This window comes from Schistocerca americana, chromosome 2, assembly GCF_021461395.2.
Source record: "Schistocerca americana isolate TAMUIC-IGC-003095 chromosome 2, iqSchAmer2.1, whole genome shotgun sequence".
Taxonomy (NCBI): Eukaryota; Metazoa; Arthropoda; class Insecta; order Orthoptera; family Acrididae; genus Schistocerca; species Schistocerca americana.
In genome coordinates, this window is record NC_060120.1 from 643,915,320 (window position 1) to 643,941,748 (window position 26,429).

Genomic DNA, 26,429 nt, shown 5'->3' on the forward strand with positions numbered 1-26,429 from the left:
CACCACACACTCGTGGGTTCTGGTTGCATCTCATCTTCCACAGTCACTCGCAGATTTTCATTACCCCAAATTCAACTGTTCTGCTTATGGACGTACCCACTAAGGTGTAAGTGTGCCTCATCTAAGAAAACTATTCTTTTTTGAATTTCTCGTTCTCCGATTGTCGAACCAAGACTCATTGAGGAAACTGATGTCTCTTTCCATGACCTGCAGGCTTCAACTCTTGTGTAAGTTGGATCTTGTACGTATACATTTTCAGATCCTTTGAAAGGATTTCATGCAGTGAACTTGGTGATAAATATAATTGTGTGAGCTCGTCAGCGAACCGATTTTCTGGGGCTTACGGTCACATTGTCACGCACGACACCAATGTTTCCTTGGGTTCGAACAGAACGTTGTCGTCCTGTTTTCTTAACGTTTGAAGCCGAGTCCGTGGTCTCCAACTTCCGGATCAAATTCCGAAATGATGGTCCGGTTGGACGAGCATTACGTCCGAGTGTCGCAAGCAAATCACGAACAGTTGCGGCGGGGTTTCACTGTTTTCATAACACCTTTTTTATCATCTGAATACGTTGCTCAGTTCATCTGCTGCAAAACGAAAATAAACATCAAACAATAATGCTCACCAGACAAAAGCTATCAGGCTACTAATGGGAAGGATCGCAGATAACAAACGAAAAAACCACGGCTGCCAACGATCATATGACAAAATGGCGCACAATTCAAATTCGTTCTTACTTGCCGGACACCCGTTATTTAAGTAGAGTTGCGCTGTCCCCTCCTGTCCTTAATTCTAAGTCTGCTTCTCCACCACGACCGTCATTAAGGGGGAAGCCGAGGCGAACTAAGGCTGCAGTAGAAAAAGAAACTGACTTTAGGCAAAGGTTAGCATACCGAACTGGGTCACAGGGCTACTCGTTTTAAGCCACTGAATACAAGTCCAGTATCTTGGAGGATGCTGTTCATAAACGGCCATTTTTCATCCTCTAAAATATGAGTGCGAGCCGTGGGGGAAACGCTGGCGCCAATGATTCTCTATCAAGTCGGGACAGCAATTCAGGTCGTTTTAGCATGCGTGTTTTCTCTTTGGTTTTCCTCCTTTGGCCACTACTTAAGCGCGGCGCTTCCGACGATGTGGTCTTGGTTTTCCGCTCCGGGGCGCTAGAGGTGGTGCTTGCCCGTGGTATGGGCATGGGTTATGTTGTGGAGTCTCGCACTGAGCGCTACGTGGAGCGTTGGTTCCTCGCGGCGCTGTGTTACGATTTGAGAAGTGAGTCGGCGCCTGACTGGTGGTGATGGACTCTAATGTACTAGCAAGAGTTTATATAGTACAACTTGATGCTGGATGCCTATGTACTCTATGTGGAGTCTCGTCGCTTGCTGCTACTAACGATGGGCACCCGCTATTTCCTTTGAAGTGGCATTAGAGGTCAATCTGGCCGTAATTTGTGTTCACAGCCGGAAACAGTGTGTGACTGTGATTATTCCCGCTGAGGCGGAAATAAGGAATCCACTCTTAGTTCTGGTAGAAATATTTACTTAATAGCGGTGTTCAGAGCATAAAACACTGCCCAGTGACGAGAGTACAAGGCGTGAGTAGTGTGAAACCTGCGTGAGTCATTCCAGCACAGTGCGCAGGCCATGTCTTGTATTAAGACACTGGGTTTCTAAAGTACTTAAGCATCTTGTGATTTATACTGTGGTCTCCATTTGAAGGGGCCGTCACCTCCGTGTCTTGTATTATAGTTTTAATGTTCTTGGATTGGCAGGCCGTTAACTTCTCCTGAATTTATGTTCGTTAATGGGAGGGTTGGCTGTAAAAATTTCAAATTATGAACTGTAAGAAGTGAATAATTTTCCAAGTCATTTATTTGAGGTTTTCTGTCTGTTAAGGGTGTTAAATTTAAGGGGTCATAACCTTGGAATTAGTGTTTTGTGTTGCCTCTTTTCGTTTGGTTATCTGCCCCTGTTTTGTTTTAAAAATGTCCCAACCTACAACCAACCACGGGCACAACCAGTTCCGGACTCACCGATACACGTTCAAAAAAATGGATCAAATGGCCCTAAGCACTATGGGTCTTAACATCTGAGGTCATCAGTCCCCTAGAACTTAGAACTACTTAAACCTAACTAACCTAAGGACATCACACACATCCATGCCCGACGGAGGATTCGAACCTTAGCGGTCGCGCGGTTCCAGACTGTAGCGCCTAGAACCGCTCGGCCACGCCGCCCGGCGACGGTCTATCCATCTGAGCCACCGAGGGCACAGAGGATAGCGCGACTGCAGGGACTTATCCCTTGCACGTTTCCCGTGAGACCCACATTCCCAACAGTCCACAACCTACATTCATAATGTACCTAAAGGATATTTGCCCATTCACTCATTACTCGCGCCAACTAAGGTGACGACACCGGTTGGCAGCTGAGAGCTTTGATTAATTATCATTTCTTTCTACAGAAACTGCATGGTCATAATTGGTATCTGTCTTTCGGAACAGTTACTATCTTTATATAGTTAAAGGCTGCCCGGGAATTGACCTTCTCCTGTGCGAATGCGCACACTTTGCTCGAACTCTTACGGGAATCGTCACCTTAGTTGGCGCGAGTAATGAGTGGATGGGCAAATGTCCTTTAGGAACATTACGAATATGGGCTGTGAACAGTTGGGAATGTGGGTCTCACGGGAACCGTCAAGAGACAAGTAACTGCAGTCGCACTATCCTCTGTGCCCTCGGTGGCTCAGATGGATAGAGCGTCTGCCATGTAAGCAGGAGATCCCGGGGTTCGATTCCCGGTCGGGGCACACATTTTCAGCTGTCCACATTGAGGTATATCAACAACACCTGTTGGCAGCTGAGGGTTTCGATTAATAATCATTTCTTGCTCATATGTTGCAAGATTGTGCTTGATGTCTATCTTACATCAGATCATTACGTAGATGGTTTCGTTTGTAATGAACCTGCGACTCTGGCGAGAAATTCAGTTCGCTTTACATCCGCTTCAGGCAGCAGCGGTGGCTGCCCCCCTGGTGGGTACATACCGCAGTAGCTGGGGCTGAGGTCTATAATGGCGGCCAGGGGCCCCGTGGAGATGGCGCCGCTGACGGCGACGGCGGCCGTGATGCAGGCGGCGGCAGCCACGCCACTGCAGCCGGAGCAAGCCACGCCCACCAGCAGCGCCCCCTGCCCCAGCAGGTCTGCAACAGCAGCAGCGCGCGCCGCTGCGTGTCAGCTGCCGAGGGGGGCGTAGCAGTGCTCCAGACTGCCGTCCGACTCTTGTCAGCTACGAAGCAGTGCTGAAAAGTGATGTCTACGAATTGTTTATTCTGTTCTCAACATCAGGTGAGGTACTGCATGTCATGCATGTTATTCAGTCGGCTTTTCCCGTTTCGCTGACGCAAGTTGCAACCCTCTGTCGCAAGACGGCTTCGAATTGCAGATTGTTTCATGGCGGTGTGTGACGTAAATATGTTGGGTGGTTGTTTCAGCTGTATACTAATATACATTGATAACCTTGCACTAACCGAGAGTCGGAAAGAATTACAGGACGTACTGAACGGAATGAACACATGTAATGAGCACAGAATATGGACTGAGGCGAAAATAATGAGAAGAAGAAATCACACAAGCGGTAAACTTAACACCAAATTTTGTATCACTGTAATGGACGAAGTGAAGGAATTCTGCTTTTTTGGAAGCAAAACAGCCCATGACGAACGAAGCAAGGAACATTTAAGGAGGAGACTAGCCCAGACAAAGGACAAAGAGGACATTCTCGGTCAAGAGTATTGACAAAAAAACGGCCTTTATTTGAGGAAGACATTTCTGAGAACGTGCATCTGGAGGACACTATTTTATGAAGGTGAATCGTCTGTTTGATAAACCGAAAAAGACGAGTTTTTTTATTGTCTTCCACAGCTCTGATAAATATTAGCAACGGCATACAGGGACTGGACAAATATGTGGAAATACCACAACCAGAAAGCCTAACACGGTATAGGAAACATTTCGAGACTCAAAGCAGCTTCCAGTCGTCTCGGAAGGGATAAATGCAATTCCTGTATGGTTTTTCCTGCAAAACAGCGGCACGTTCTGGTAACAATGATGAAGGTGGATGGTGACCACGCGCCATTCTCTCCAAAGTAGACCACAAAGGGACAATAACACGGAGATCTGGTGACCATGGCGCCAATGAGAGATGCGGCAGTTCTTCGTCGTGCTTACAAAGCCAGTCCTGGACCAAACCAGTTCTGTGAACAGGGGTCCTGTAGTCTTGGAACACACCATCGCCATTGGGGTAACAAATGGCATGAACCTCATGAGCCAAATCATCATCATCATCATCATCATTATCATCATAATCATTTAAGACTGATTATGCCTTTCAGCGTTCAGTCTGGAGCATAGCCCCCTTATAAAATTCCTCCATGATCCCCTATTCAGTGCTAACATTGGTGCCTCTTCTGATGTTAAACCTATTACTTCAAAATCATTCTTAACCGAATCCAGGTACCTTCTCCTTGGTCTGCCCCGACTCCTCCTACCCTCTACTGCTGAACCCATGAGTCTCTTGGGTAACCTTGCTGCTCCTATGCGTGTAACATGACCCCACCATCTAAGTCTGTTCGCCCTGACTGCTACATCTATAGAGTTCATTCCCAGTTTTTCTTTGATTTCCTCATTGTGGACACCCTCCAGCCATTGTTCACATCTACTAGTACCTGCAATCATCCTAGCTACTTTCATATCCGTAACCTCAACCTTGTTAATAAGGTAACCTGAATCCACCCAGCTTTCGCTCCCATACAACAAAGTCGGTCGAAAGATTGAACGGTGCACAGATAACTTAGTCTTGGTACTGACTTCCTTCTTGCAGAAGAGAGTAGATCGTAGCTGAGCTCTCAGTGCATTAGCTTTGCTACACCTCGCTTCCAGTTCTTTCACTATGTTGCCATCCTGTGAGAATATGCATCCTAAGTACTTGAAACCGTCCACCAGTTCTAACTTTGTTCCTCCTATTTGGCACTCAATCCGTTTATATTTCTTTCCCACTGACATTACTTTCGTTTTGGAGATGCTAATCTTCATACCATAGTCCTTACATTTCTGATCTAGCTCTGAAATATTACTTTGCAAACTTTCAATCGAATCTGCCATCACAACTAAGTCATCCGCATATGCAAGACTGCTTATTTTGTGTTCACATATCTTAATCTCACCCAGCCAGTATATTGTTTTCAACATATGATCCATAAATAATATGAACAACAGTGGAGACAGGTTGCAACCTTGTCTTACCCCTGAAACTACTCTGAACCATGAACTCAATTTACCGTCAACTCTAACTGCTGCCTGACTATCTATGTAAAGACCTTTAATTGCTTGCTGAAGATCTGGTCCTGACAACCTCTAAGAGGCCTAAACCCACACTGATTTTCATCCAATTGGTCCTCAACTAATACTCGCACTTTCCTTTCAACAATACCTGAGAAGATTTTACCCACAACGCTGATTAAAGAGATACCTCTGTAGTTGTTACAATCTTTTCTGTTTCCATGTTTAAAGATTGGTGTGATTACTGCTTTTGTCCAGTCTGATGGTACCTGTCCCGACTCCCAGGTCATTTCAATTATCCTGTGTAGCCATTTAAGACCTGACATTCCACTGTATTTGATGAGTTCCGACTTAATTTCATCCACCCCAGCTGCTTTATTGCACTGCAATCTATTGACCATTTTCTCCACTTCCTCAAATGTGATCCTATTTCCATCATCAATCCTATCCAATTCTACCACGAAATCTGAAACATTACTGATCGTATTTTCACCTACATTGAGCAACTCTTCACAACATTTCCTCCATCTGCCCAAGGCATCCACAGGATTCACCAGCAGTTTTCCTGACCTGTCCAAAATGCTCGTCATTTCCTTCTTACCTCCCTTTCGAAGACTGCTAATTACACTCCAGAATGGTTTTCCAGCAGCTTGACCCATAGTTTCCAACTTGTTTCCAAAGTCTTCCCAAGATTTCTTCTTGGATGCTGCAATTATCTGTTTGGCTTTGTTTCCTTGTTCAACATAACTTTTTCTATCTACCTGAGTTCTAGTATGTAGCCACTTTTGATACGCCTTCTTTTTCCTTTTACAGGCTGCCTTGACTGTGTCATTCCACCAAGCTGTTTGCTTCATCCTACTTTTACACACTACTGTTCCAAGACATTCTTTAGCCACTTCTAGTACTGTGTCCCTGTACCTTGTCCATTCCTTTTCCAATGACTGTAATTGACTACATTCAACTAACTGGTACCTTTCTGAGATCGCTGTTATGTACTTGTGCCTGCTTTCCTTATCCTGAAGTTTCTCCACTCTTATCCTCCTACATATGGACCTGACCTCCTGCACTTTCGGCCTCACAATCCCAATTTCACTGCAAATTAAATAATGATCAGTGTCATCAAAGAATCCCCTGAATACACGTGTGTCCCTCACAGCCTTCCTGAATTCCTGATCTGTTATTATATAGTCAATGACAGATCTGGTTCCCCTGCCTTCCCAAGTATACCGGTGAATGTTCTTATGTTTAAAAAAGCAGTTTGTGATTACTAAGCCCATACTGGCACAGAAATCCAAGAGTTGTTTCCCGTTCCTGTTGGCCTCCATATCCTCTCCAGATTTACCCATAACCTTTTCATACCCTTCTGTTCGATTTCCAATCCTGGCGTTAAAATCACCCATGAGCAGAACACTGTCCTTGTCCTTTACTCTAACAACTACATCACTGAGTGCCTCATAAAAACTATCCATCTTACCTTGATCTGTCCCTTCACAATGCGAATATACTGACACAATTCTAATTTTCTTGCTAGACACTGTCAAATCTATCCACATCAGTCGTTCGTTTACATACTCTATTGCAACTGCGCTGGGTTCCATTTCTTTCCTGATGTAAAGCCCTACACCCCATTGTACTATTCCTGCTTTGACTCCTGATAGGTAGACCTTGTATTCTCCCACTTCCTCTTCTTTCTCACCCCTTACCCGAATGTCACTAACAGCTAAAACGTCCAGCCCCATCTTACTTGCAGCCTCTGCCAGCACTACCTTCTTCCCAGAGCAGCCCCCATTGATATTAATAGCTCCCCATCTCATTACCATTCGTTTGCCAGGTCGTATCTTAGGAGTCCCTGGTTTGTCAGTTAGAGGTGGGACTCCGTCACCTCCAAAGGTCCGAGGCATTTTGCTCTGATTGTTGCTGCATCATATTTAAAGTACCGGGGAAGCAGGTTGCTAGCCTTACTTGCCCCGGGTCCCATTGGGTTTTACCCCTAACGGTTGAGGGACTAACCGGTGGATTTGGTAGTCTTTGCCGTATGAGCACAAAGGTGACCACGACTCAGAATATGTCCGAGATGCCCAGCCTTATTCCAAAGTAACTGGTATCCCGACTGTCGGGACCACTTACTTGGCCACTCATACGTTGCCCGTGGTTCATGAACTAGGACATGACTACAGGAACCCACACCATGAGCCAAAATGGTCACATAATCGTTGGCAGTAATGCAACCTTGCAAAATAACATTGGGGCCCATAGAATACCACGTTATTGCTGTCCAGACCATCAGCAAACACCCGACATTTTGCACTCTTGAAACAAAAACGCGGCCAGAAGTCTTAAACAATGTGAAACGAGTCTTCCCGACATTGCTCCACAGTTCATGTTTTTTGCCTCCGTCACCACGTTTACTCGTTGCTGGCATTTGTATAGTTGATGACTGGTTCTGGAATATCAACTTGCCCTGCAATTTCCTGCCTACGGAGCTCCGTTCGTATTGTTTTGGTGCTAAGAGGTCTCGCGAGTGTGACATTCAGTACTGCAGTGACTTTTGCAGCTGTCGTCCTCTTATTTTTCATCAAAATGACCGTCTGTCACGATCATTGAAAACACACTTTCGTCTGCATTGTGGCTTATCAGATATAGTTTCTCTGCTTTTCGTGTGTGCGGTATAAATCCTCGATGTGGTGCCTAAACACCAAATAGTCCGTCTCCCTTCGTTGTGGAATCACCGACCGTACGAGCAGCAAAGATTTGCAAACGTTCGAGTTCCGACATGATGCGCTCACAACCACACAGAAAACTGTTCTGACTACGACTAACACTTACAAGGTGTTGAGAACATTGTGCAGATGTCAATGGTGGTCAAACACAACAGCGCAACCTACAGGCATCACTAGCGTCTGCATTTATGTTCAAGCACACATTTCTGGCGATGATTCCAGAATGAGATTTTCACTCTGCAGCGGAGTGTGCGCTGATATGAAACTTCCTGCCAGATTAAAACTGTAAGCCTGACCGAGACTCGAACTCGGGACCTTTGCCTGTCGCGGGCAAGTGCCCTACCATCTGAGCTACCGAAGCAAGACTCACGCCCGGTCCTCACAGCTTTCATAACAGCGCTCATTCCGCTGCAGAGTGAAAATCTCATTCTGGAAACATCCCCTAGGCTGTGGCTAAGCCATGTCTCCGCAGTATCCTTTCTTTCAGGAGTGTTAGTTCTGCAAGGTTCGCAGGAGAGCTTCTGTAAAGTTTGGAAGGTAGGAGACGAGATACTGGCAGAAGTAAAGCTGTGAGGACCGGCCGTGAGTCGTGCTTCGGTAGCTCAGATGGTAGAGCACTTGCCCGCGAAAGGCAAAGGTCCCGAGTTCGAGTCTCGGTCGGGCACACAGTTTTAATCTGCCAGGAAGTTTCATTTCTGGCGATGTTTCCGTACTAGGGCTATTCGGAAACTAAGGTCCAATAGGTCGAGAAATGAAAACCACTGTGAAAATTAAAAAAATGTTTTATTTGCAGCAGTTACTACACGTCCCAACTATTCCTCCAACTTAGACATTAATTGTCGCGTTGTACCTACGAGTACTTTCCAATACCCTCGACACTTAAGCCAAGCGCGCCGCTCAGAATGGCCGCGCGGTTTCAGGCGCCCTGTCACGGATGGCGCGGACCCTCCCACCGGAGGTTCGAGTCCTCCCTCGGGCATGGGTGTGTTTGTTGTCCTTAGCGTAAGTTAGTTTAAGTTAGGGTAAGTAGTCTGCAAGCCTTGCGACCGATGACCTCAGCAGTTTGGTCCCATAGGAACTTACCAGACATTTCCAATTTCCTAGGCATCTACACGTGCTCACTCTGTGGTCAAACCTGAAAAGAGCGACGTGACGAGATCAACGGGCGAGCTATAGACACTGCCAAACGCATCTGTGCAGAGTTTTACTGACTTTTCGCTGTGGTTTCCATTTCGCGCCAGATCGTAACTTACTTTTCGAATAGCCCTCGCACATTTTGTCCAACCCCTATGTTGTAATAAGTGAAGCCGCTCTATAATTTTTCTACGTTATTTTAATATCAGCTTGACTTGTGGAATATGCCGTTCCTACGCAAAAGAAAAGAATCGAAGCGTCTGAGATATCGTGGTACAGAACAGTCTCAAAATAAAATCAGGAGGTTATCCGTAGAATCGGCGAATGAGAAAAGGAATATGGCTAAAACTCTAAGGAGTGGTCGAGTGATTGGACATGTGTTAAGACATCAGGGAATAACCTCCATGGTACTAGAGGAGACACAGAGGGCAAAAACTGCTGAGTTTGACAAACATTGGAATACTAGTATATCCAACGAATAGTCACGGACGTGGACTGTAAGTGCTACTGTGAGATGAAGACCTTGACTTAGGAAGGGACTTCAAAAAATAAAAAAACAAAACAAAAAAAACAGTGAAAGAACCTTGCGCCTTGCTTCCTTCCAACGTCTGTATTAAACAATATGCTGTGTAACTACAGATAGTTGGGAGAATATACACGCCATACTCCCGCTTACACTGAACGTGAATACATTATGTTACGTCATCTCATGGAGAGGTTGTTTTCCGCTTTGACCTCGGGTCCAATTATGGTCAATTTTCTACAGGAAAGACGTACCTGGTGCGAATTGTCCGCGGTGCTGATAGTGCTTATCGGAATTTAAATGTTTTAGTGAAAACTATATGTTGAGGATACCAATTCGTTTAAAACAAAATTTGTGGACTCAAGAGGCAGCTTAGTGCTTGTTTGTATCAATAACAGAAATAACTGGAGGAGGAGAAGGGAAGAAAAGAAATGAAAAGGAGGGGATCGCCGCTGTCAGCTGCATCGGGACATTACGTGGAATCAGCGGCGACGAATGAGAATGTGTACAAGACCGGGATTCGAACCCAGGATCTCTTGCTTACTAGGGAGGAATTAGGCTACCGTTAATAAGGATACATAAATAATGAAGAGTAATCGGAGCAGCGAAGACGTCCGCGGTGAAATTTAATTAACTGAAAGAACAGACACCATGCACTCATATAATATCAAAGGCGCTAATACCACAGACATCGTTACTAAGGATACATAAAGAATTAAGATTAATCGAACTAGTAGAGTCGTCCGCGGTTAAATCTAATCATCTGAACACCTTAGTTCCTGTTGGCACAGGAATAATTTTTGTGCTGATGTGAAATATGCTCGTGAGTTTAGCGGTGGCGATTGGAGAGGGGGGAACGCGTGCTGCCTGCTGATGAAGTGCGTCTGTTCTGCACTTAACAATGGATAAAAAAGCAGTTTGTGCCTGTTTTATACACAAATTATAGGAGAGGGGTAAGTAAAATATACCGTCCTTTAACAAGACGGTAGACATTCGAGTTGCCTCAAACAACAAAAATCGAACCACCAACGTCTGTCAACAATTGCTGCTTCATAAACTGCCTATGTAGAACTGAGATTTTATCCATTATGGATGTGGAACACTGCGACTGTGACGAATAAAGCTTATCAGAAATGACTGTAGCCAATCACCTATTGTTATGGCAGAAACAGCTATCGGTTTCGAATCGCCGGCCGCGGTGGCCGAACGGTTCTAGGCGCTTCAGTCCGGAACCGCGCGAATGCTACGGTCACAGGTTCGAATCCTGCCTCGTGTACGGATGTGTGTGATCTCCTTAGGTTTGTTAGGTCTAAGTAGTTCTAAGATGTAGGGGACTGATGACCTCAGAAGTTAAGTCCCATAGTGCTCAGAGCCATTTGTACCCTTTTTGATTTCAAGTCAACAGCGATTCATCATCAGATGGTATACAGGCCTTAAAGTTCGTTTGTAGTAGTGAAGGGGTCGTGGTCTGGCCCTGTTTGCAGCCATGGGGTTAACCTTGGTGCACAAGTCACTTTCCAAAACATACTATGCAGTGATGTGTAATTACCATAACTGGAAAACAAACTATGTTTCCATAGTTACTTGTGCACCAAAATTGTCCCCATGGGTGCAAATAGCTCTACACATAAACTTCCAAAATGTTAGACATATGGCACAGATGCAGAAACTGCAATAGTGCAATAAAAACAGTGACAGCTACAAGCGAATATGACATTTGCAAAATTTATAGAAGCTTTGGCACGTAGTACAAGAAATTAATAATTTCATTTAATGCGGTCTGCTTTATACCACTGATAGATTTACACATGTATTGTTACTAATGAAAATCGGTTGGCGCTGGGGCCACATGACGCGGTAAGAGATGTATATGAGCGGAGCAGAGACGAATGGGATATCATTCTAGCGACGAACGACAAGTGACGCAAATGCGAAAATCCGCCGACTTAAGCGACTTTGACAAAAGCCAGATTCTTGTGGCCCAGTGATTCGGAGCGAGCACCTCGGAAACGGTGAAGCTGGTTGGCTGTTTGTGTGCTAATGTTGTAAGTATCTATGCAAAGTGGTTGAAGAATGCTGAAACCACGTGTAGGGGACAAGAATTTAGACGTCCATACCTCAGAACATAGGGATCGGAAGCTTTCCCGCTCTCCAACGCAGTATAGGCGACAATCTGTGGCAGATTTGACGAGAAAGTACAGGGTAGGCGCAAGCAAAAGTTTTTTGGAGCACACCGCTCAGCGCACAGAATTGAACATGGTGTTCTGCAGCAGAGGACCGCCACGTGTTCCCTCGTTGACCCAAAAGCATAGTCAGTTATGATTACAGTAGGCATTGGATCATCGAGATTGAACCACAGATCAATGGAATCGTGTCAGCTGGTCGGATGAATCCCATTTATTGTTAAACCAGGTTGATGGTCGTGTCGAGAGAAGTCGTCATATAGGCGAACGGCTGCTTGAAACATGTAGTGCACCACGGACACACGCCGATGGGAGCAGTGTTAGGTTATGGGGGACATTCACCTGGGCTTCCATGGGACCTGGACTAATCGAAGGCACCATGAGAGTAGTGGACTATGTGAACCTGTAACCCCTTATGCTTGATTCCTTCCCCAATAGCGATGGCGTCTTCCAGCAGGATAACTGTTCGCCTCAGAAGGCCAGAATCGTGCTGCAATGGTCCGAGGAGCATGATGGTGAAGTCACGTTGATGTCTTTGCCATCAGATTTGGCTTATCTAAATGTGATCAGACCCAACTGGGATGCTATCAGGTGCCAGCTATGTGCCCACAAACCAACTGCCCGTAAATTATGGAATGTAAGCATCTGGTGCCACAAACCTCTGGAAACCTATCAAGTACTTGTCAAATCCATGGCATGCAGAACCACTGCTGAATTGCGTTCCAGAAGTGGACCAACAAGCTTTTAAGTAGATGGTCGTCAGGTTTTGGCTCGTCAGTGTAGGGGGGGGGGCGGGGGGGAGGATAATCAGTGAGAAATAATTTCTCGAATTTCCGCAGAGAATCATAGGTTGACTGCGGTCTTGATGGGGTTCCTGAATAACAGTGTCACAGTGGTGCTGTTGGATGCTTGAAGTTTAGATGTGTCTTCTGTTTTGATGAGGAGTCAGAAGAGCAGGGAGCTGTTGATTTAACAATGTCATTTCTGTTTCTTTATGCAGTTTGGTAAAACGATAACACATATCACTTGAAACGCTTCTATGAGTAGGCAGCATGGTTAGCTTATGTCCTGTGGCTTAAAAAATGTGGAAAAATTAAATTACTTACCATAAAGATACACTTTTTAAATAGTAAAAACTTAAAATGAGAACAAATGTTTTCTGTAATGTGTAAATGCACTAATACATACGTAAAATTTAATAGTATAATAAACGTGTAGTTATATCCACCGCGAGCTGAACTTGAATGGTGAGTGTTGACTGAAAGATTCAAGTCGAACAGCAAGATGAATTCGTGAACGTGCTAAGAATGCTATGAGCCGAATGTAGTGAGTGAACCAAGAATGAAATGATAAAGGCGACCTCTGACTTGCTCCACAAGAAGTCTGGAGCCATGAGTGGCTGCTGGGAGCCCCAATGAACCAAGACCACAGTAACTCGTTCGTCATCTAGATCCAAATCAGTGAGTGAGCCAAGAGTGCAATATCTCATGAGCCATCTGTGATCTACTAAATGGTGAGTCGGGAGTAGTAGGGAAGCCAAGTACTTTCATTTAGCAGAGCATCTGTCATGGTGAAGGGCCAAATGAGCCAACACAGCACCTTCATCCCAGCTGTCGTTTCAAATCAAAAGCAAAAATAAGGGTGGAAAAGTGTTTTCTGCATTAATGCAGTGCTCTAAGACCTTTGTTTTCTACTGTTTTTGTGACTAACAAAAGCTGTTTACAGCAGTAAGGTAAATAAACCCATACATAACCCTTCGAATGTACTGTATTTTCCTGCACCACAGTCTGTCATGGTGACTAAAGAGCTGCCACTCCTCTTTTCTGAGTCATTGATCACTCAATCCTAGAAGGGAATAAGTTCAGAACTGGATGTCTAGTGCAGGATTATGGTGCAGGCTGCACAATTTGTTTCCATGTTATTTGGTGAGGTAGGTGTCACCGTCAAACACTGGAACACGAGAAAAGGGGTTTGATATCTCGGTGTCTGGAAATAATATATAATATATGAAAGAGGTCAGAGTCAGTGCGAGATCTTTTACGCAGAAATACGGTGGGTTTGTTCCTGTCAAGAAGTTAAGACGTATTGTGGGCTGAGATGGGTCAGTAAAGAGCGTGAGTGCCCTGCAGGTATAAAGACGTCAGCCAAGCATCGTGTGCACCATGATCAACAAGGAATTTCATGACGGTTCACACGACAGGTAAAACAAACGTCCATCATCCACAGGCACCGCTCTAGTACGTTACATATGACGACTGTGGTTTACTAATCAGTAAACACAGACTAAGAGCGTGACAGTGTTGATGACAGATCGTAACTGATGTTTGACGCGACAGTCACGTTCCTCCATCATCGTAAATCTCAGTGTTGACCGCACAATCACGTTCATCCAATATCGTAAATTTCAGTGTGTTACGAATAACATCGCTACAAAGGATCAATCACAAAGCCAAGGGAAAGGCCGCACAATGAGGACGAATGTGATATAGTCCTCACAGTTTGTGAATGTTTTCTATAGAACCAGCAGCGTGTAAATTGGCCCTAAATTGTTGTTACTACGGTAATGAGGAAGACTCTTTGTGAATTATTTGAATGAAAACTGCAATCCGATGACAAACCGACGAGTTGTGCCCTCTTGTGTATTTTACGGCTGTCGACAAATCGAAAAAGCTTTCTTTGTACACTGAGATTCCCGAAGTGAAATTTCAGTTACCTGAAAATGCCAGCGTGATGATTCGAGACACCCTGCATTTTTACTGAGATCGAAAACTACTGTCCAAAAGTGTCATACTGTTTCTAAACGTCGTGTATTGTCAATATGTTTTTGTTAGCTTAGCAAGGGCAACATGCAACAAGTTAGTATACAAAGTACTTAAATCTCTTGCTGGATACGCTGTTGATACGATGTTCTTATTTAGAGGCAACTGTGGCACTCACTTGCGAGAAATGAACACTAAGTCGTTATATCAGCTTTCATGAAATCTCAAAGAAAATAAAAGCTCTCAAGGATGACTGCCAAGTTTTCACAACCAAAATGAAAACATTTCCGATGACTAACGTCCTTCATCTCACGTAAAATTATCTCAGACCTGATTAGTACAGTGCAACAAATTGTGTAATTGCTCTGGTTTAAGTCGAATATATTCTTATGATTTAGCACGGTTTTCAAAATATGCTACTGGTATTTAAATGATGCATTCGACGGGTACTGATTTATAACAACACAGCCTAATGGAAATCAAGAGTGAATTCGTAAAATAAAATTTAAAAAAGAATGCTGACTCCTTCCCAATGATAAATAACTACCTTAAGGCATACTCACATTGAGGATTTATCAGTTGGCTCTGTCAGTTCCTAGCAGTTTCTACCCGATATCCTAACCTAACAACACCAAAGAAAACACTACAACTACACGCGTTTGAATTGTACTCGTAAGAGTTTGCATAACGTTTTGTCATATTACGTTAACACGATGTTCGAAAAGGAATTACGTTACTTACCATTTTGCAGGTTGAAGACTGACTGACGGAATACACGAAAAACACAGCCACAAAACAGACGAATGAGGACTTACATATAACGGCGGCAGACTTCCTGAGCTTAGTCCTGGATAAGAGGCCCCTCTTGAGCAGGCAATCACCAACAGAGGACACGACCAGCGAGAACATCGTCCTGCAGACGTGTGGCAGCCCTGTCAGAAGACCGACCTGTGGAAAGTGAACACACGAAATGTCTACAAAAATCATAAAATTAACAGTGTAGTAAAGGCAGATGACTGACGTGTACTAACGTCTACGAACAAAGAATTAGCCACAAGATCAGGACGAACAGATTACTAATCTGATGAAAAAGATTTTATGTAAATTAATAACACATTCTAGCGGACAGCTCTAAATTACCCGAAGGAACTCCCATGGAGAATAAAACGGGTATGCCAAAGGTACCCTTTAAACATGAATTTGAAAATTTGAAGTTTATCTCTCACATTTTTTTCAGCTCTTCTTGAAACCTGTTGCAAATGGAACGTGTACACATATAATTTTTTTTTTGCATCACCTCGGTTCCGAGAGTTTCGAAAGCTATACAGAAAATTGGGATAGAGATCAACATAAATATCATTTCCGCCCTTTTCATTGCTCATGGAAACCTCACATTGCATATTGTACCATCATACAGCGAGACATGCAGAGGTGGTGGTGATCGCTGTACACGTGGTACTTCTAATATGCAGTAACACGTCCTCTTGCATTGACGCATGCCTGTATTCGTCGTGGCATACTATCCACAAGTTCATCAAGGCACTGTTGGTCCAGATTGCTCACACTTCAACGGCGATTCTGCTTAGATCCCTCAGAGTGGTTGGTGGGTCACGTCGTCCATAAACAGCCCTTCTCAATCTATCCCAGGTATGTTTGGCAGGGTTCATGTCAAGAGAACATGCTGGCCACTCTAGTCGAGCGATGTCGTTATCCTGAAGGAAGTCATTCACGAGATGTGCCTGATGGGGGCGCGAATTGTCATCCGTGAACACGACTGCCTCGCCAATATCCTTATTTATTTATTTATTTATTTATTGTTCCGTGGGACCAAATTAAGGAGAAGTCTCCATGGTCATGGAACAAGTCAATACATGAAATTATAACACGATATTAGAAACAGAATAAAATGAAATATAAAAAAACATATTCAGGTGACAAGTCGTAAATTTAAATAAAGAAAATCAACAACGTAACACTGGAATTTGCTTAATTTTTTAGCTCTTCTAGGAGCTCCTCGACAGAATAGGAGTGAGCCATGAGGAAACTCTTCAGTTTAGACTTAAGTGTTTGGGGTACTGCTAAGATTTTTGAGTTCTTGTGGTAGCTTATTGAAAAATGGATGCAGCAGAATACTGCACTCCTTTCTGCACAAGAGTCAAGGAAGTGCATTCCACATGCAGATTGGATTTCTGCCTAGTATTAACTGAGTGAAAGCTGCTAACTCTTGGGAATAGGCTAATATTGCTAACAACAAACGACATTAAAGAAAATATATACTGTGAGGGCAATGTCAGAATTCCCAGACTATTGAATAGGGGTCGACAAGAGGTTCTCGAACTTACACCACATATAGCTCGAACAGCCCGTTTTTGAGCCAAAAATACCCGTTTTGAATCAGAAGAATTACCCCAAAAAATAATACCATACGACATAAGCGTATGGAAATATGCGAAGTAGACTACTTTTCGTGTTGAAGTGTCACTTATTTCAGATACTGTTCTAATGGTAAATAAAGCAGCTTTGAGTTTCTGAACAAGATTCTGAACATGGGCTTTCCACAACAGCTTACTATCTATCCGAACTCCTAGGAACTTGAACTGTTCCGTCTCGCTTATAATATGCCCATTCTGTCTGATCAAAATATCGGTTCTTGTTGAATTGTGTGTTAGAAACTGTAAAAACTGAGTCTTACTGTGATTTAGCATCAAATTATTTTCCACAAGCCATGAACTTATTTCATGAACTACGTTATTTGATACTGTTTCAATATTACACACAAGATCCTTCACTATCAAGCTGGTGTCATCAACAAACAGAAATATTTTTGAATCACCTGTATTACTAGAAGGCATATCATTTATATAAATAAGAAACAGCAGTGGCCCCAGCACCGACCCTTGGGGAACGCCCCACTTAACAGTGCCCCATTGGGACTGAACATCACTACCACTCTCAATATTGCGGAGAATTACCTTCTGCTTTCTGTTCTTAAGGTAAGAGGTGAACCAATTGTAAGCTACTCCTCTTACTCCATAATGGTCCAACTTCTGCAGTAATATTTTGTGGTCAACACAGTCAAAAGCCTTCGTTAAATCAAAGAAAACACCTAGCGTTCGCAACCTTTTATTTAATCCGTCCAAAGCCTCACAGAGAAAAGAGAATATAGCATTTTCAGTTGTTAAACCATTTCTAAAACCAAACTGAACATTTGACAGCAAATTATGTGAATTTAAATGCTCCAGTAACCTTGCATATACAACCTTCTCGATAACTTTAGCAAACACTGATGGCATAGAAATAGGTCTATAATTGTTAACATTATCCCTGTCTCCATTTATATAAAGTGGCTTCACTACCGCGTACTTTAATCGGTCAGGAAACCGACCACTCCTAAAGGAAAAGTTACATATATGGCTAAGTACTGTGCTAACATACATAGAACAATACTTCAGTATTCTGCTAGATACCCCGTCATATCCATGAGAGTTCTTGGTCTTAAGTGATTTAATTATTAACTCAATCTCCCTCTTGTCAGTATCATGGAGGAGCATTTCAGGTAACAGTCTCGGAACACTTTTTTCTAAGAGCGCTATATGATTCCCTGTTGGGACTAGGTTTCTATTTAGTCCACCTGCTATATTCAGAAAGTGATTATTAAATACTGTACATATATGCGACTTATCAGTAACACGGACATTCCCACTACGCACTGATTCTATATCCTCGACCTGTCTCTGCAGACCAGCCACTTCCTTTACGACTGACCATACGGTTTTAATTTTATTCTGAGACTTAGCTATTCTATCTGCATACTACATACTTTTTGCCTTCCTAATAACATTTTTAAGCACCTTACAATACTGTTTGTAATGGGTTGCTGCATTTAGATTTTGACTGTTTTTAAAGTTTTGATATAATTGCCACTTTGTTCTACAAGATATTCTTATCCCTCTAGTCAGCCACCCAGGCTGCCTGTTTGTGCTAGTACCGTGTTTTGAACGTTCTAACGGAAGGCAACTTTCAAAGAGCACGAGAAAAGTCTTGAGAAAAGCATTATATTTATCGTCTACTGTATCAGCGCTATAAACATCTTGCCACTCTTGTTCCTTGATAAGGTTTACAAAGGTCTCTACAGCAACTGGATCAGCTTTCCTAAACAGCTGATGACTATATTTAACACGTGTTGCAGCACAAAAATCTTTGAGTTAAAATTTGTGCATCATGATCTGAAAGGCCATTCATCTTTTTGCTAACAGAATGCCCTTCTAGTAATGAGGAATGAACAAAAATGTTGTCTATGGTTGTTCTACTGTTCCCTTGCACTCTCGTTGGAAAGACTACGGTTTGCATAAGATTATATGAATTAAGGTCTACCAGCATCCTCTTCCTTGCACAATCACTTATACAATTAATATTGAAGTCACCACATATAACTAACTTTTTGTATTTCCTATAAAGTGAACCAAGAACCTCGTCTAGCTTTAGCAAAAATGTTGTGAAATCGGGGTCTGGGGATCTATAAATAACAACAGTTAGAAGTTTAGCTCCGTTAAATTTAACCACACCTGCCAAAATGGTTGCACTATCGGTCGGAGGATGGTATCCACGTATCGTACAGCCGTTAGGGCGTCTTCCATGACCACCAGCGGAGTACGTCGGCCCCACATAATGACACCCCAAAACAGTAGGAAACCTCCACCTTGCTGCACTCGCTGGGCAGTGTGTCTAAGGCATTCAGCCTGACCGGGTTGCCTCCAAACACGTCTCTGACGATTGTCTGGTCGAAGGCACATACGACACTCATCGGTGAAGAGAACGTGATGCCAATCCTGAGCATGTTGCATGGTGTCGTGATTGCACAGATGGACCTCGCCATGCTCTGAGCCATAATCCGTAGGCAGCGGTCATCCACTGCAGTAGTAGCCCTTGGGTGGCCTGAGCGAGGCATGTTATCGACAGTTCCTGTCTCTCTGTATCTCCTCCATCTACGAACAACACTCTGTGACGCCTGGACACTTCCCTTGTTGAGAGCCCTTCCTGGCACAAAGTAACAATGCGGACGCGATCGAACCGCGGTATTGGCCATCTAGGCATAGTTGAACTACAGACAACACGAGCCTTGTCCCTCCTTCCTGGTGGAATGACTGGAACTGATCGGCTGTCGGACCACCTCCGTCTAATAGGCGCTGCTCATTCATCGTTGGTTACATCTTTGGGCGGGTTTAGTGACATCTCTGAACAGTCAAAGGGACTGTGTCTGTGATACAATATCCACAGTCAACATCTATCTTCACGATTTCTGGGAACCGAGTTGATGCAAAACTTCTTGTGATGTGTGTAGAATCCTGCACACTTATCTACAAAATGGCTAATAAAGTGTTTGCTCTGGCGTAACCACAAGGGGCGAAACGAGGAAGAAGAACACAAGAGAAGAGAAGGTGGTGAAACGACGTTGGCCAATGGTGCACTGCACCACGACAGGAGCGGCCTCTAGAAGAGGAGAATATAAGCGCCGCTTCTGCCAGCCTTGACCGCTCAGATTGGCTCAGTATCCGGATAGTATTCGCACAGGCCTAGCAGAGAGTGCTACAAATAGTTGTTAGTAACCCATATCCATTGTTATAGCGAAGATCATTACTGTTTGCATGTTGCCCATCGCTTGTGACACCACTGTTATTTCAAAGTTAAGTATTAAGTATTATTGAAATAAAACTACTAATGTTATTTTTTTAAATTGTTGTATAGTATTCTGAGAACGCAGCATCCCTTAGGAACCCTATACGAGACGAGTGGGCAAGACCCTACAGTTTTATTCAGGTGAAAAAGATTTTCTGTGTACTGTCCACTGACTGAATACTGCAGGTCCATTTGAATGAATCGTATTATTAACTGCAAACTGGTAACGTAGTATATGCACAGTGTTGGCAGAGCTACATTTCCGAGGAGCTTAAATATCTGCACATACGGTGTTAACGAGCTAACACCGAAGTTTGTACCTTGTCGCAAAGTACGTCTTGAACAATGATCTATCTGTAGATGGTGATTCAACACTTACAGCTTGCAGCGTATCTGAAAGTTATTTTTTATCACGTCTTTCTGATCGCTTGATATAGTCAAGAAATGTAGCTCGCGGTTCAGTTTAAAAGTTCTGGCAGCAAAAATAAAGATAATATTGCCAGCTCGTCTGTACTTGATCGCAGTACAAGAATTGAGAGAGACAAGAAAGCGGCCGCCATAAGACACTACGAGCTGGAAGCGAAATACTATGGTGTCCTGCTTTAATTTTGAATTTTGGTGCAGCATTATTTGTTAATAAAATATAATTCTCCTTTTAATAATTTTATATTTCTATGTTCGAATGAAAAACTAATACGTTCATCTCTTACATCATAATTATATACTGTACACCAAATCAGTATGTCACTAAACAATGTTCCTTTGTACTTTTGTCCAGTCTTTTTAACACCTAATTTTAGACTGTCGTTAGAGTTATGCTACTATATGTAACGCTATGAAGATTGCTTGTCCGTTGTTGATTTGTTTGGTGTTACTCTGCTTCCGTCCATATTATTGAAACTACGAATTAACAGCAATGTTTTAAGAAAAGAAGCTTATGTTTTAGTGTGGGTAAGGAAGGAATTATACAACGGCAACGAAAGCCGTCATTAAATTATTCGATTGACATGGTGAAGCATTTAAAAAGCCAATCCCTGTATGTATACTGAAGAGCCAACGAAACTGTATTGAAATACAGAGATATGTAAACACTCAGAATACGGCGCTTGGGTCGGCAACGCCTATTAAGACAACAAGTGTCTGGCGCTGTTGTTAGATCGGTTGCTGCTGCTACAATGGCAGGTTATCAAGATTCAAGTGAATTTGAACGTGGTGTTACAGTGGATGCACGAGCGATGGGACACAGCATCTCCAAGGTAGCGGTGAAGTGGGGATTTTCCCGTACGACCATTTCGCGAGTGTACCGTCAATATCAGAAATCCGGTTAAACATCAAATCTCCGACATCGCTACGGCCGGAAAAAGGTTCTGCAAGAACGGGACCAGTGACGACTGAAGAGAATCTTTCAACGTGACAGAAGTGCAACTCTTCCAAAAATTGCTGCAGATTTTGATGCTGGGCCACCAACAAGTGTCAGCGTGCGAACCATTCAACGAAACATCATCGATATGGGCAGCATGACACAAAGCTTTACGCCTCGCCTGGGCCCGTCAACACCGACATTGGACTGTTCATGACTGTAAACATGTTTCCTGGTCGGACGATTCTCGTTTCAAATTGTATCGATTGGACAGTCACGTCAGTAGGGGACTGTTCATGTGATGGAGGCTTTGTAATGGTGTGAGGTCGGGGCGTGCAGTTGGAATGATAAGGAATCCCTGATACGTCTAGATACGACACTGACAGGTGACACGTACGTAAGCACCCTGTCTGATCACCTGCATCCATTCATGCCCATTGCGGATTCCGACAGACTTGGGTAATTACAGCAGGACAATGCGACACCCCACACGTCCAGAATTGCTACAGAGTGGTTCCAGAAACGCTCTTCTGAGTTTAAACACTTCCGCTTGCCACCAAACTCTTCACACATGAGCATTATTGAGCATGTCTTGGATGCCTTGTAGAGCGCTGTTCAGAAGAAATCTCCACCCCCCTCGTGCTCTTACGGATTTATGGATAGCCCTGCAGGATTCATGGCGTCAGTTCCCTCCAGTACTACTTCAGACATTAGTCGACTCCATGCTTCGTCGTGTTGCGGCACTTCTGCATGTTAGCGGGGGCCCTACACGATACTAGGCAGGTGTACCAGTTTCTCTGGCTCTTCAGTGTAAAAGGCAATGTCCTGACTGACTGTCTCATCATCGACCAGCCCGAACCGCTAAGGATGGCTGCTAAGGAAGGCGTCATTTATGAAAGGATTGTTCGAAATTCTAACCCTAAGAGAGTGAAATAGAGGATGAAGAGTTTCTTGAAAAATGTCGGTATTAAGGCAGTTTTGAAGCTAGATCTACGAAAATTGGTATTTGGTTCCTCTGTCAGAAATAAAGATATACACATGTCAGCATTTTTGGAAATTTAACCTTCTGGTGGTGAAATAGTGAGTGAAAGATTTTTTGAAAATATGTCAGTATTAAAGAACTACTACACTATTTTTAGAGCCACATCTATGAACATTAGTATTTGACTTCTCGGTTACCAATAAAATAAAATACGGGTTTCAGTATTTCTGGAAATTCAACCCCTAAGAGAGTGGAAATGGCGATGGGAATTTTTTACCAAAATATTTCTTTATATTCAAAAAATTTTAGAGTGTAATTTTTGAAAATTGGTATTTCACTTCTCGGTTAGATGTAAAGAAATAATTGTTAGGGAATGAAAGATACTATGGAAATATCTCCGCAAGAATGCAAGAGGTATGATCAACAAAAACTTTGGACTCTAGCTTCCAGAATAGCAGAAAAGCAGTAGAAAGTATGGAACTGTAGTGGCAACTTGTCCCGAGAGCCTGTGCTTGGCCACTGAAAGCAGTAGCTGACAAGTCTCAGTGTGGCAGTGCGGCGCTTGGGGCCTAGCATGGTGATCTGGCTGAGCTTGTTTTACATCAGTGTGGTTGGCCCATGAAGTTGCTGCAGTGAATACATTTTGGTGTAGAAGAGTTGCACAACTGGCAGCCAGCGTCGAGTGGCCGTGAGAAGCGGTTGACAAGTGTGTGGTGCATCACCGAGGCTAGGCATTAGCGCAAAAGTTTAGCTTCTTTGCTGTTGATGTGGGTGGCCCAGGATGTGCTGTGCTATTTGCCCTTACGTGTAATGGAGGACAGGTGATCACTGGTCGGCCAGAGGCAGCCACTGTGGAACAAGCTGGAATCTCCTGGCGAAAGTGAACTCATCTGGGAGGAAGCTCAAGAGGGCCACATGGAGTCTGAGCTGATAGGATAGACGCAGCAAGGCAGTCAGGTTGCAGAACTACAACACTGGATGCGACCTGCTGCTGACATGAGGAATAATTTTGCTGGAGTAGCAGATGGTGTTTGCCTCTGTATATCCGGAACATATGGCAGCCGGGAGCCAGGACGTGTTTCCTGAAGAAAGAGTTCATTGCAAAAAGTGGCAGGCTGTACGTAATCTGTTTGTGGTGACCTTTGAGTCTATGGTGGCATCGGTATATTGCGAAGATTTTAAATTGGTGAAACAGTGGGACCACTATGGAATCTGTAATTTGAGTAGCAGTGCCTTGCATAAATGTGCTGTATTTCGATGAAACCTGGTGGGGCCATGTGGGCCTGGATATTCTAAAGCAGTGAATTAGGTGAGAACCTGTGTTTTAGTGATAAGCTATTAATCATTCAATCTGCCTTTCTTTGTGCCTTGATAACTGATGTACATTTAGTTATTGTGTGACTGAAGATTGTACATGTTGGCTGTGTTATATACCTGTTTCTGCTTAAGGTTTTGATCCTAGTTGGTGTCCTTGTGCTATTTTCTTGATAAATTTGTGTTGTCCAGCTTATACTGGGTGCCCTGTTTAAGTTGATCTTTGTGTGATGAAGCATTTGTATTGGATAATATATTTTTATTATATTAAAATTTTTCTGATTGTATATTCATTTGTCTCCTCTTAAAGTTTATATCATTACTGCAAGGCTATATCTTATTTTCCTGATTTTTATATTATTCATATTATAAATATTTTGACGGAAAGTAAAACAGAAGTGGCTTATGATGTTACTCAAGCTAGTGCAGAGGCCCTCTGCTGTTCGTTATCTACATAAAAGGTATAGGAGACAACCTGAGCAGCCATCTTAAGTTTGTTTGCGGATGACTCTGCCATTTATCGTCTAGTAAAGCCGTCAGAAAATCAAAACCAATTGCAAAACGACTTAGAAAAGATAACTATATGGTGTAAAAATTGACATTTGACCCCAGATAATGGAAAGAGCCAAGTCATCCACATGACTGCTAAAAGGAATCGCTTAAACTTCAGTTACATGGTAAAGCAATCAAATCTAAAGAACGTAAATTCAACTAAGTACCTAGGAACTACAGTTACGAACAACTTAAATTGGAAAGAACACACAGAAAATGTTGTGAGGAAGGCGAAGCAAAGAATGCGTTGAACTGGCAGAACACTTAGAAGCTGCAACAGATCTACTAACGACACTGCCTACACAAAACTTGTCCGTCTTGTTTTGGAGTACTGCTGTGTGGTGTGGGATCCTTACCAGATAGGATTATGGAGTACATCGAGAAAGTTCAAAGAAGAACAACATGTTTTGTATTATCGAGAAATAGGGGAGAGAGTGTCTCGGACATGATACAGGATTTGGGGTGGACATCATTAAAACACAAGCATTTCTCGATGTGGCGCGATCTTCCCACGAAATTTCAATCACCAACTTTCTTCCCCGAATTCGAAAATATTTTGTTGACGCAGACGTACATAGGGAGAACCGGTCACATAATAAAATAAGGGAAATCAGAACTCGCTCAGAATGATATGGGTGTTCACTTTTTCCGCGACCTGTTCGAGAGAGGAATAAATGACAATTATTGTGAATGTGGTTCGATGAACCCTCTGCCAGTCACTTACGTTTTATTTGCAGAGTATCCATGTAGACGTAGATGTAGACTGTTATATACGAGGTGTTAAGTCATTTGTAAAACTGAGCATGAAATCCTCGTTTGTTTTTTCTGTGGCATGTGCTTGGGAAATTGCGTGGTTCATTCTGTTTATAAAATTAAATTTCAGTTGGTTATGAGTCCGCAACCCCAAACCAGTCTTCACTCCCACCGAAATCCCGTCCCACATACTTTATACAGTCAAACCGCTGTATAACCATTACCAATACAACGATTAACCCGGGTATAGCGATGATTTTATATGGCCCCGGCTGGTTTCCTATGTGTAGCATGTTAATTATCCCTCATTACAACGATGAAGTAAATTTAGGAACGTCCTATTACAACGAAAACAAAATTTCGAAGAATTTACTATTTCCTACTTCTAAGAAGCTCTCTGTAGCGGTAGGTATTGTTTATTTAGCTACTACACTTCCGTCGCTTCATTTCCAGAAGCCTCGCTACATACTGCAGTACTGTATTTATTCTAGCGATAAAGAGAATAGCGAACAGCCGCCGCGAGCTGTGTTAAGCGTCAAACGTCAAAGAGCTCCTTTGTTTGAAAGAGTGTTTAGTTTGTCCGTTGTTGAGCTTCAGTAGCAGACAGAAGTGTTTTGTCGGGCTCATACGCAGCTCATCTCCGCGATTTTTGCAGTCTGTGAATGTTTTTAGTTGATGTAAGCGCTTTGGACTTCGCTAAGATTTGGACAACGCCTGGAACTCGGAAACAAGGTTGGAGACAAAAATGGAGGTTTTCAAAGACATTGATAACGGAATGAAACAAGTAGACTTAACAAGGAAGTATGGACTTGAAAGATCAACGTTAGCTACATTCCTTAAATACGAAAAGAAATTGAAGAAAGTTTTGTAGGTGACAAACGTAATCCTTCAAGAAAAAGAATGAAGACGGCTGCTGCGGGCGATGTGGACAGTGCTACACTGCAGTGGTTTAATTAGATGCATGCACAGGACGTAGCAATTTATGGTCCGTTGACATGCCAAAAAGCCTTAGATTTCACTAAGTTGCTTGGCGATTCCAATTTTAAAACAAGTAACGAATGGTTGCAAAGATTTAAGCATAGGCATGGGATCATTTTTAAAGTGATTTCAGGAGAAGAAAAATCAGCACCTTAGGTG

The 26,429-nt window shown here is 43.2% G+C and overlaps 1 protein-coding gene and 1 non-coding gene across 2 annotated transcripts in view; one reads left to right on the top strand and one right to left on the bottom strand.

Moving 5' to 3' along the window:
* LOC124594266 (sialin-like) overlaps window positions 1-26,429 on the bottom strand; it is a 197,517-nt gene that overhangs the window by 42,692 nt on the left and 128,396 nt on the right. Inside the window, exons 8-9 of the mRNA XM_047132629.1 lie at window positions 15,471-15,603; window positions 3,044-3,199 (exon numbers count right to left, since the gene is read on the bottom strand). Of these exons, the coding sequence (XP_046988585.1) occupies window positions 3,044-3,199; window positions 15,471-15,603 (289 nt within the window). The remainder of the gene's footprint in view (window positions 1-3,043; window positions 3,200-15,470; window positions 15,604-26,429) is intronic.
* On the top strand, window positions 2,731-2,806 carry Trnat-ugu. The gene has a single exon. It is a non-coding gene; the product is annotated as a tRNA-Thr (tRNA).